The sequence below is a fragment of the Mustela putorius genome, unplaced genomic scaffold (assembly GCF_011764305.1).
Source record: "Mustela putorius furo isolate JIRA1106 unplaced genomic scaffold, ASM1176430v1.1 tig00003853_pilon_pilon_pilon, whole genome shotgun sequence".
NCBI classification, from domain to species: domain Eukaryota; kingdom Metazoa; phylum Chordata; class Mammalia; order Carnivora; family Mustelidae; genus Mustela; species Mustela putorius.
In genome coordinates this window covers 14,681,665-14,693,643 of record NW_025422005.1, presented here as the reverse complement: position 1 = coordinate 14,693,643, position 11,979 = coordinate 14,681,665, and the positions used below count along the sequence as shown (strand labels likewise).

Sequence of the window (11,979 nt, the reverse complement as noted above, 5' to 3'; positions counted from 1 at the left end):
AGTAAGCAGTTTTTGGTGGTGGTGGTGAAATTTTATACAGCTCATTTTGCAACTGATGGAGAGAATGGCTATGACTGTGAAAGCTGGTGAGATAGTTAAAATGCTAACTATATAGCCTGAGGACTGGGCTAACAAGTGCTTAAATGGTTTCCTAATAAATCTTTAGAATGATTAGCACAGGCATTTGAGTATCAGCCACATTGCTGTGGCCTCCGGGTAATTCTAGTGTTTATTTCCCTATATTCATTACCCGCACTACCTCTACCCCACCACAAAACACCTACTTTAAATACATTGGCTTTGGAAATTTCCATTTTACAATAGAATGTGCATTGCTGAAGTCCGCTCATACCAAGTGACATGGCAGTTCAAAGGGAATTCCCTCCTTCCTGATGCCAAGGTTTACTTTCCGAGAACCCTTCTTGCGTGTGCAGATCAGGCGGCCAAGGACTTCATCGACTAGAAAAGCAACTTTCCCAGTTCTTTTCCTGAATCACTACTCTGCTCTATACTGTTTGGACACTTAATAGGAATGAATGTGAGGTATCGAATTCACCGCTGTCTGGTTGTTCAACTCTTTCATGGTCATCAGAGAAAGGCAGTTTGTTCTTGTGCGGCGGCTGAATTGAGAAGAGGGAGATGCCAGCCCCTCTAAAGGCAGACGGAGCTCCAAAGCGGAGACCCGGTTACGACCTGGGAGCCAACTAAAGAGTAGTGAAAGGGCCAGGGAGTGAAAAGAGGGTTCCTTCGAGGAAAACGAAACCGCACCCAAGCTAACGGGCACCACCGGGCAGTGCCCGGGAGAAGCGTGGCCGGACGCACCGCCGCCTCCCGGGCGTCCTCCCTCCTCCGAGCGCCCTCTCGCGTTCTCGCTCACCCGGCCGGGGAGGCAAGTCGCGCGCGTTCCCTCGACTCCCGCGGGCTGGGGGCGCGATCGCGGTCGCGCGCGGGGGCGGGGCCGACACGGGAGTGCGCGCGCGCGCGGGACCGCGGGCAGGGGGGCGGGGCGGCAGAGCGCGGCGGCTGGGCCTGGAGGACAGCGGCGGCGGAGACGACGAGCGGCAGCGGGAGCGGCGCTGAGAGGCCGTGCCGAACGCGGGCGCCAGGAAGGGGGGAGCGCAGAGGTAACGCAGGACGGAACAGGCGGGCGGGGAGTGGGCGCGGACTCGCTGGACCCCGAAGGCGAGTGGCCGAGGCCGCTCACCCGGGGCGCCGACGCCGCTCCCAGAGTGGAGGGGGCGGGGCGCTCGGGTCCCCGGAGGTGGTGCCTTTTGTCTGCCTTTCCCGGCCGCTCCGCCCTCCCTTCCCTCTCCCCTGCGACCTAGCCCCCTGCCCCTCTCGTTGACGCCTCCTCCGGGGCCCTCCAGCGCGCGCGCTCCCGCCCTTGTTTTGTTTGGACTGGGGGGAGGAGGGGGTAGCTCTTCCCTGGTCCAGGGCCCTGCGTCCCAGCGCGCCTGCGCCAGCGTCCTCCCGCTGCGTTCCGATTGGCTGAGGCCTTACGCATGCTCCCGAGGCCCGCGGCGGACTCCGCCGCCGCCCCCGCCCTACCCTCCCCCTCCGCCCCACTCCCTCAGCGGTTTTCGGAGCGGGTTCGAAAGATGCCGGCGGCGGTGACTGGCTGCGGCGGGCCCGCCCCCCGGCTTCTCCGCCTCTGCCGCCGCCATTACGGAGCTCCCAGTGGTGAGTTCGCGGAGCGCTAGTGCTCACGGTCCGCCGTTTCTGGTGTCGCGCGTGCGACCGCTGCCGGGGTTGTGGCGTCAGCCTCGGCCGCGTGCATCCCCGGGCGCGACTGACGCGCCCGGAGCCGCCGACCGCGCGGAGCCTGCGCCGCAGCTCCTCGGTGTCCGCCGCCGAGCCCTCCTGCCCTCCGCAGCGCTGCCTTCCTCTTGGCCCCGCGCTCCCCCGCCTCTGCTCGCGCCCCGCACCGGCCGCTCCCTGCCTCTTTGTCTCGGCTGCGCTGTTCCCCGTGTGCCTCTCAGCTGTCTGGGCGGGCGTTTCCGAGCTGCCGCTGCCGCTGCCGCGATGCGGGCCTGAGCTTTCGTTTTCCCGTCTGGCATGCCCGGAGCTTGAAACTCACCGCGCCTTAGAAGGTGTGGTTTTAATTTAAAAAGTCGAACTCGTGAATGTGGGCGTTTGTCAAGAGCTGGAGGCAGGTTTGCTGAAGTGAGAGCCTCAGATCTGAGTCTTGATACCGAATTGGCCACGGTCTGTGACCGAGAACGGGTCACCTAGCCTTTGGGGGCGGGGGGGAGTATTCTCTTCTGCACGGAGGATTGGACAAGGTGAACTTGATTGCCTCTTCAGCGTACAAATTCTGAATTCTCTGTTGTTTATTATGCTCCTGACTTTTCATTACACTGAAAGGCGAGGTACCAATTAGAAATACGTATAGGAATTCGCCTGGGACTTGATGGGAGGAAGCTCTCGTGTCTTAGAGTGAAATTAGATGTGACTGGTTTTATTTTGGAAGATACTTTGATTTTGTTTTATCTGGCATGGGCATAAAGCTACTTGGAGCTTTTTAAAAAAATTGTTTTTTAAGGTTTATTTATTTATTTATTTGACAGATCACAAGTAGGCAGAGAGGCAGGCAGAGAGAGGAGGGGGGAAAGCAGGCTCCCTGCTGAGCGGAGAGCTGGATGCGGGGTTCGATTCCGGGACCCTGAGGTCACGACTTGAGCCGAAGGCAGAGGCTTAACCCGCTGAGTCACCAGGCGCCCCCTTTTTAAAAAATTTTTAGTGCTCTTCTGAAAAGTTCATTTTACTGTGTTTCAAAGTAGAAGTAACATTTTAAAGGTTTATTTTGTGTTTTGTTTAGTTTTTGGTTTGGCCGAGTTTTTAAACTAACTTGGGCGATTTAGGGCGGAAAATTGGAGGAAGTACTCTGAACTGTCCATAGATAAATGAAAATCTTAACTATTTAGGCAGTTAACGTTGTGATTGTCTTTCAGGGGGGTCCATGTAAGTGTCCATACATACCATAGATTCCCAAGGTAGACACTAATTAGGTACATACTGCTTTATTGAAGTGTAAAAGTTGGGGGGGTGGGAGTTGCCGGCAAATTACTGGCATGCTTTTTGTGACATTACTATTAAGTCAGAACGGTGAAAGACAAGGTTGCAAACAGTTTGATATATTCTGTGCATATAGTGATTTTGTAATTTATAACCTATTGCACATTTTATGATAAAATATGAAATAGTAGTAGTTCCCTAAAATGCATATCTTCAAGGATATCAGTAAACTGAAATACATTGTTAACCTTCTACTAATTTTTCTATTGTTTTCCCATAATGTAGAGAAAAATTAAAACTCTGAAATTCCAGACCCTTTCTATTTCTGGCATTAAATTAAAAACAATTTAGAATTTCCTTTTAAAAAGGCAACTCTTCGTGTAATCTAACATTTAGGAAAAAAAAAAAAAAAAGAACCCAGATTGGAGACCATAGGAGGACCACATAAACCACAGGTAAACTCATATTGGTTTTGGCACATAAAGAAACCTAGTTGGAAAACTTTTTCATCTGTTCATCATCCTTTCATTTAACAAATACTTGTTGAGCACCTATTCTGTGCCTTGTGTATTCTTAGGCACCAAGTATGCAGCAGTGAACCACCTAGATAAGATCTCTGCTGGGGAATAAACATGGTAGCCTAAAAGTCTGATTCAAAAGTGCAGCAACAAAAAGTTAAATTAATAGGTACATGGTGATGATAAGGCAATGTGAGTTAACCATTCATACAGTTTTGTTAGCTCTATAATGAACATTGAACATGTTAAGTAACTCATTATCCAGCCCATTAAAAAGAAAGTATTAAACACTGAAGCTTTAAATTCCATGACCCTTCCCAAGGAAATTCAGAGCTGAGGCAAACATTTTTTTTTTTAGATTTTATTTATTTATTTGACACAGAGAGATCACAAGTAGGCAGAGAGGCAGGCAGGCAGAGAGAGAGAGAGAGGAGGAAGCAGGCTCACTGCCGAGCAGAGAGCCCAATGCGGGACTTGATCCCAGGACCCTGAGATCATGACCTGAGCCGAAGGCAGTGGCTTAACCCACTGAGCCACCCAGGCGCCCGAGGCAAACATTTTTATTTTAAAGTTAACTTTTTGCCCAGTGTGGGGTTCGAACCCACAACTCCAAGATCAAGAGTTGCACTCTCTATGGACTGAGCCAACCTGGTGCCTCTGAAGCAAACATTTCTTAATATTTATCCCCAAATAACTTTGGGTTTCATTTTTGGAATGTTATTCACATACACTAAATATAGTGATAAGTAGTTAATTAGATGGCATTGTTCATTTAACTTTTTTCCCCAAAATTTTGTCCCAACACATTATGTGTTGTACACTGATCTAGGTGCTGCAAATACAGTGTGAATTAAAGGTCCTAGACGTTGTAGTGCTTGCAGTGCATTTGAGATAATAAACAAGTAAACACATATTTTGAATTTCAGTTGGTATTAAATGCTAGAGAAACCTGAAGAATGGGGAGGATGGGAGGCCTTCCTGATGAGGGGTGTGATTGAAGTGTCTAGGAAAAAAGTGTTCTAGTTTAAGAGAACAGCAGGTGCACACATCCTGAGGCAGGGATGAGCAGAGCACAGTGCCTGGACCAAAAGAAAGTTTTTGTGTTTGGGGTCAAGAGTAGAGTGATGGGTGAAGTAGTAGGAGGTAAGATTAGTAAAATAGGGAGATATGGTAATTGGGAGGTTTTGAGCAGGAGAGTGTCAGGATTTATATTTTTGGTAGATGGAGCCAGAAAGTTGGGCAAACCAACTTTTTTATTTTTTTTTTTTAATTCCAATCTGAGCATGCTTCTTACCCAACCTAATTTAAACTGTCATTTTTGTCCTTGGATTAATGATGTCTAATATTTTTTTATGGACCATGTGCTTGTTGCCTTCATACTAGTTTCACCACATTGGCATTAGTAGTAGCTTCCTTTGCATGCCCCCTCCCCTTTTAACTCATTTGTTTTAGTTTTGAGTAATTAATACAGTAGTCTGGAAAGGTTTGATACTTTTTTCAGTATTGTGTTTACAGGGAGAACTTTTCTTTTTAGGATATTCTATGAACAGAGTCTTCTGAAGGTTTTTGTTGACTTCACAGTAGCATTTTCAGCATAGCTAGTGTTATTGTGGGTTAAGAAAGATGAATTCATTAGGCATATCACTTTACCAAGAATAACCTGATTGTGGTGGTTTAATTCTCTGTAGGGTTCACATGTGAAGACAGCAGCAGATTTGTTTAGTTGTTGTTTTTTTTTTTTTTTTTTTTTTTTTTTTAGTTCGAGAAAACATATTACTGTGTAAGTGCTAGTTGCATGAATGAGCAGGTTTTTGTATTCAGATTATTCCAAGATAGACTTTGAGGTTTCACAAGCCTAAATAGTGTTCTTAAGCCCAGTGTGGCCGTCTTTTCACAGACCAAAAAACAATTATTCTTATTTCTGTATTTTATAATTCTTTGAAGTGAATCGCTACAGGAACATTTTAAGTAGTTTTTATAACATAATTTTAAAAATATTCATGGATATTACTAATTTACTCTTAATAGTAAGTTTTAGTGCATCTTGAATTCTTTCAGCTGCCTTTGCTTGCAGCTGATTGACAAGTCACAAGTCTGGCATTGCTCTTGGGGGTTCCCATAAAAAGATTTTTCCCTGTAAATGTGAAAGGATTTTCTGTGTTTGGGTTTTTTGGATTTATCCTAGTTATTGTAGCTTGGGACTATTACATGACAAATAGAAAGCTCTTGAATTCCTAGACAGGGCCAGAGCTTAAAGTAGAGATTGAATGACTGATCTGCTATTCCCCAAGTCTTTGTTAATGTTCATTAGCATAAAAATCTAAACACTAAACACTCAAATGATCGTTTTCTTATATTTTGTAGAGATTTTTTGTTGTAAAATGTCATTGAGTCCCAGATGAACTTTTTTTTTTGAGGGCAGAGAGTATTAATGATCAGGTAAATTTGAGTGACTACATTGTCACTCAAAACATGGGTTTTATCTTTGAATATTTAATTATGTTCTTCTGTGCTAGTTTGGCTATTTTAAAAATAATAAATAAGGTCTTGGAGGTGTACTTCTGTTCTCTAGGTGACAGTCTAAATTTGCTTCTCTAGGTCTGGAGGCTCTTAGAGTATCACATTGTCTTCAGCAGGATTTTTTTCCCTTGGATTGCTTATCTAATGGAGATGAAGTCAAGATTGCAGATTATTTTCTTAGTCCATTTGAGAACAATAACAACAAAAACCTTCTCTTTTCAGTATTGAGTAACATTTGACTAAACTGTTCCTTAGTCTCCTTTTTCTGTCTTTTCTAAGTTCCTGATGGTACCCGGAGGGGATTGGGGATAGGTTCCTTAGAAGCTTTCTTGTCTGTGTTGCCTTTGTTCATGTGGAAGGTGCAACAGCTGCTGTGGCTTGTGCATTTGTCTTAGTGGCTGCTTTACATAGTCTATATTGTGATAGTTGATTTTATCTTTCTGAATAACTGATCAAGTCATCTGTCACTTACCTATAAGTTTTATAGTTAATTTTTTCCCCTTTGGATGTGTATTAAATTTAGACATTTAGTTTAGTTTTGTTTCTGTTAATCTTCACACCAGGTCTTTTCTGTGCTTTAGGTTGACTCTTCACACTGAAACCATTAGGAAAAATCCTTGTGGTTAACAGCAGAGGCTTCAGAGTGTAACCTGTACTCGGGCCTAGAAATTATTTTAAATGGCGACTGATGCGTCTCAAGGTGAACTCGTCCATCCTAAGGCACTCCCACTTATAGTAGGAGCTCAGCTGATCCACGCGGACAAGTTAGGTGAGGTAGGGGCTGACACATTCTTGAAGCTCACTCTTGGATCAGTCCCTGACTTCAGGCCCTGCTGGGTCCTTCTTGGTACATGTTCCTTTCCTTACTTTGGGGAGTTCTGGGGTTGAATCTGAAAAAAGATCAAACATACAAAATTCTTTTCATCTTCCCTTTCCCCTCAAATTCCTGAGAAAACCTCCAATCTTCTAAATTTATTCCAAATCAAGTATAATTACCTGCTTCCATTTGAAATCCTAGCTAAAATAAAATATTTTGTAAAGTACATCTTAAAAACCATATTTATTACTTCAAAAAAACCTGTTAAAAGTAATTTGCATCAGATCCTGGAGTCGACTTGAAGAATTCTCCTACATCTTCTGACACCCAGTTAGGCCCCTTGTGAAAGCAAAAATAGAGAAGTTTTCTTATGCATGTGTGATTATGGCTGTCTCTTTTCTTAGAAGGTAGAAGATAGCACCATGCCAATTCGTCGAACTGTGAATTCTACGCGGGAAACTCCTCCCAAAAGCAAGCTTGCTGAAGGGGAGGAAGAAAAGCCAGGTAAAGTAAAGCAGTAGACAACCTAAAATGGCAAAAGTTTCTATTCCAGTTTGGAGTATCCCATAAATTCCTTTGAACTTAATTGTTCTTTTTTCATGGCTGTTTTGGGGGGACATTGAAAGAGAGAAGTGGTACCTATAGATACGTCATTTCTAGACCAAAGTGAGTGAAGTAAGAATTTCATCTTCTCTAAAGATTTTTAGAAGGCAAAAATTTCAGGTTCTCGGAATTAAAAAGAAAATAGTTGGCAAGAGCAGGAACCATCAGAGTGGCTTTTGGGCATACCGTGTCGTGGTGATGAAGGCCATGGAGAAATGGGGGACTTGAGCCTTCAGGATGGACAGTGCAGTGTCACCCAGAAATCATCATGAGGCCTTAAAAGAGCAAATGGGCAATCAAAGTATTGGTTTGTATTTGGCGTTGGTGGAGAGAAGATCGGCTAGACATAGTTGGAAACATAATGAATCAAGAAAAATGTAGATCCATCAAACTGGGTAATAGTGCTCCTTTATGGCATCTCTAATCACCTCTTCTCCTTTTCCTTGTTTTTCTTCTTGTGACTTTCTTCTTTTCCTTATCCTTTTACCCTTTCTCCCTTGCCTTTCAGCTTTGGTTTGCCAGGGATGAGCACATGGTGCTGTCCCTTTTGTGGCTATTAGAACTAAATATTTGCTGACCAGCATAGATTGGGAATAAAAAATATGTGTACGCTGTTGCCTTTATACCTCACTGCAGCAGGAGTATACTCTTTTTCCAGCTGAAGCTGGGTTTTGTTTCAAAATGACTGTTAAAAGATGATCCAGATGAATAGCCTGAGGCACTTAGGAGACACGGGAATCAGTGAATGAAAAAGGAGAGGTGCTGGTGAGGTGAAATTGGTTATTTTGTCCTGAACTACACTTGATGGCCCATCTTAAGCCACATTTGCTTAACGACAGTCAGCTAAAAGCCACTAAATCACTAATCGCATAAGTTTTCAGAATACCTGCGGAGAGTTTAGGTATTGGAGAAGTCAACCAAGAATTTAGAAAGGGTCCGTATTCACTTCACAAGTTCTGTGTGTAATCCCCCATTACAGTATTTTGTATGTAAAAATAATAGGATTTCACTCATATTTTAAATTTTATAAATCCTGTATTTCACAGAGACAGACACAATAGTTTATTGAGTTAGAAACAGTGTCTTATACATACTGTGTAGTTAGTGTCTGTTGCGTTTACTGCACGTTTATTAATCCATCAACTGTTAAGCAGTTATTCTTTTTTTTTTTTAAGATTTTATTTATTTACTTGACAGAGATCGCAAGTAGGCAGAGAGGCAGGCAGAGAGAGAGGGAAGGAAGCAGGCTCCCTCCCGAGCAGAGAGCCAGCCCAATGTGGGACTTGATCCCAGGACCCTGGGATCATGACCTGAGCCGAAGGCAGAGGCTTTAACCCGCTGAGCCACCCAGGTGCTCCTAAGCGTTATTCTTGAGAAGATAATGTGAAATTGAATTTATAGCTCTACTCTTAGAGTAAAACCCAGTAAACAGTTTTTTCGTCCTTTTTAGAATAAGACAATGTATAAATAAGCATAATGACTAACTACTAATAAGTTCTTAATGCTCGCAGGAGTTAAATCGGTGGGGTGAGGGGTAATAAAAGATATGATTTAAAAAATACATTTTACAGTTATTATCTGAGGCGACAGATACCATTGTTATAATGAAGTTCTAGCTTTAATACTTTGCAAAATAGTTCTCGAACCAGTAGGAGAGGCCAAAGGAGAGTGGGAATCACCCATATAGTGCATGTGAACATACAAAGCACTGTATGCAATACCCATGATAGATCTGATGTACGATTACTGAAACTTGGAGACATCAAAGAACTTGCCCTAAGATAGCAAGCTAGAAAGTTGTAAGGGCTGAACTTGAATCCAGGTGTGTCTGACTCTAAAACCTCAATTTTGGCTAAATGTATATGGGAGGATTTTCAGCTAATATGCAAGTCTGGCTGAAGGGCATAACTAGGATGAGATCAACAAATGATAGTTGACTGTCCTGAAATTCATGGTTTAGAATTTTAATTTGTCAAAAATTAGAAGTTCCTGTAGAACTGTATATATGTTTTGGTTATAAGAAGGAAGTGGCTTTTTTTGTTGTTGTTTTCTTAGAAGTTTTCATCATGATAGTAATTTGTTCACATAATTTAAAAGACCAAACTCTTTTTTTAAAAGATTTTATTTATTTATTTGACAGAGAGCGCGTGCACAAGTAGGCAGAGCAGCAGGCAGAGGGAGAGGGAGAAGTAGGCTCTCCTCTGAGCAGGGAGCCGGATGCAGGGCTTGATCCCAGGACCCTGGGATCATGACCTGAGCTGAAGGCAGCCATTCAACTGACTGAGCCACCCAGGCACTCCATTAAGTGACCAAACTCTTCAAGCCTATACTTTTTTTTGCCCAAGTTTTGCCACTGGAGAGTCCTTCTTTTCTTTGAAGTCCCTACTTAACCATATCTGGCATACTGTATTTTGTAGTAACTGGTCAAAGAGAAATGCTGAGAAAGACCCAAATTAGCAACTGCAGACCTCACTATTCCCCCTCTCGGATTTCTGCTCTTGTCCCAGTCCTTTAAACTGGAAAGTAGGTGTTAATTTTCTGTTACTCATTCCCTTCCTAAGAGTTGTCTGTTAAATTCTGAAATAGCTAATTTCTTAATTATGAATCTTATCATTAATATTGCATATTATGGGCAAGAGATTTGATTTGAGATAATCTCAAATTGCCTAGTCCATCTCCTTTTCTCACCTACTGGTCTGGATAAACAATCCATTGAATAGGCAGTTTGAGTGACCTAAAGAAGAAAAGAAAACAGCAACTGATTGTCATTTGTTTGTTTTAGAATACATCTGTCAGTTGGAGCATTTGGATTTTCTGTTTAATAAGACTTTTGCCCTTTTATTGACTCAGTCTCTAATATATCTACTTGATCCAATTCTGCTCACCTGATTTTTTAGAACCAGACGTAAGTTCAGAGGAATCTGTCTCTACTGTAGAAGAACAAGAGAATGAAACTCCACCTGCTACATCTAGTGAGACGGAGCAGCCAAAGGGAGAGCCTGAGAATGAAGAGAAGGAGGAGAACAAGTCTTCAGAGGAAACCAAAAAGGAGTAAGGAGTCATGCATTCTTGCTATTTATAGTAATTGAAGACTGTGTAAAAGGACTGTAGATTGTTTAAGGCAGTATAACATTGGTTTATGATAGATATAAACTTGGACTTACTTTTTAGAATATTGTTTGAAATAGGTTTGTTGTGTAGTTGTATGTATGGCCTATTAGAGTTTGTAGTAGTTATCGTGATAGTGGTTTGAGTAACTCAAAATTCATTGCTCTTGCCTTTGGAATTTCTTTTGCTTAGAATTCATTGTGGGAGTGTCTGATATTTTAATCATTGACATAATTTCAATAAGAAATGAAACATGACTCTAAAAATCTGACCTGGGAAACACTTCACCATTTTATTCCTGCCTCTGCCTCTGTGAGTTGTTTTTATATGCTTCTGTAAGAAAACATTAGTCTGTACCAGCTATTGCCAGAGTCACCTAAAACTCTGTGTATGTTTGATGACGTAGTCATCAGTTGGAGGGTGACATTGAGAATCTGAAAGTGAAATTTGCTACTGATAATCTGTGCAATGTGGTGGCATTTCTTTTTTATCTTTTTTTTTTTTTAAGATTTTATTATTTATTTGAGAGAGCGCATGTGCACACAAGAGGGGGAGGGGCAGAGGGCAAAGAACAAGAGCTCCATCCCACGACCCCTAGATCATGACCTGAGCCAAAAGCAGCCACTTACTGGCAGAGCCACCCAGGCACCCCCAGTAATGGTTTTTTAATTTAAAGTGGGTTTTTTTGTTTTTGATTTTTTGTTTGTTTGCAGGACAGCTGGTCTTGTTCTGTTCTTTTCATAGTTGGTCAGAATTGTTAGGAATTGCTTTTTAAATGAATGAATAACTTAGGAATAACTGCACTTTCTGGGTGTAGTCCTCAGGGAATTCTTCATAGGCTTAAGTTCTCTGGAATTTTTAGCAGCTACCCTGTATTTTAGGAGCATGGAGTGCTATTATTATTTTTAGAATACAATCTGAGTAATGCTTTATGCTCACAAAATTGTATTTACAAATATAATTCTTGCAACAAACTTGTAAAATATTTGGCCTTATATTACTATTTTACAGCTGAGGAGGCTGAGACTCAGGTCACCTGCCAAGGTCATATAGCTAGTAAATGTTAGAGCAAAAACCCAAACCCAAGTCTTCCAACTTTAGAGCTTGAATTCTTTTTCCGCTGTGCTAAATGACAGCTGTTGTAGTTAGAATATGTTTTAAAATTCTAATTTCTTTAGTGTGCTGGACCATCATAGTGCTAATTTACCTGACCTCTACAACTAAGAGAAAACACCTTTTTGTTCATTTATAGTATCCAATTTTTTTTAAAGTTTTTATTTTGTGAAAATTTTGCTCATTTTATGTATCACTTTAGTGTGGAAATAAAACATTAATTTTTATCCTTCCTTTGTCTATTCTTCTTTCTGATTTTATACCTCTTTCTGCAGTTTACTTTGC

General features: G+C 42.3%; 1 protein-coding gene across 10 annotated transcripts in view; it reads left to right on the top strand.

Annotated features, from left to right (window-relative positions):
• Positions 1-1,009: 1,009 nt before the first annotated feature.
• Positions 1,010-11,979, top strand: part of HP1BP3 (heterochromatin protein 1 binding protein 3) — a 37,969-nt gene continuing 26,999 nt past the window's right edge. For 2 of the 10 annotated variants that reach the window (XM_045063878.1, XM_045063884.1), the window contains exons 1-4: positions 1,010-1,124; positions 6,635-6,827; positions 7,275-7,374; positions 10,371-10,524. In XM_045063878.1, coding sequence (XP_044919813.1) covers positions 6,732-6,827; positions 7,275-7,374; positions 10,371-10,524 — 350 coding nt within the window. In that variant the 5' untranslated portion in view covers positions 1,010-1,124; positions 6,635-6,731. The other 8 variants (XM_045063880.1, XM_045063879.1, XM_004741275.3 and 5 more) reach the window with 8 other exon arrangements.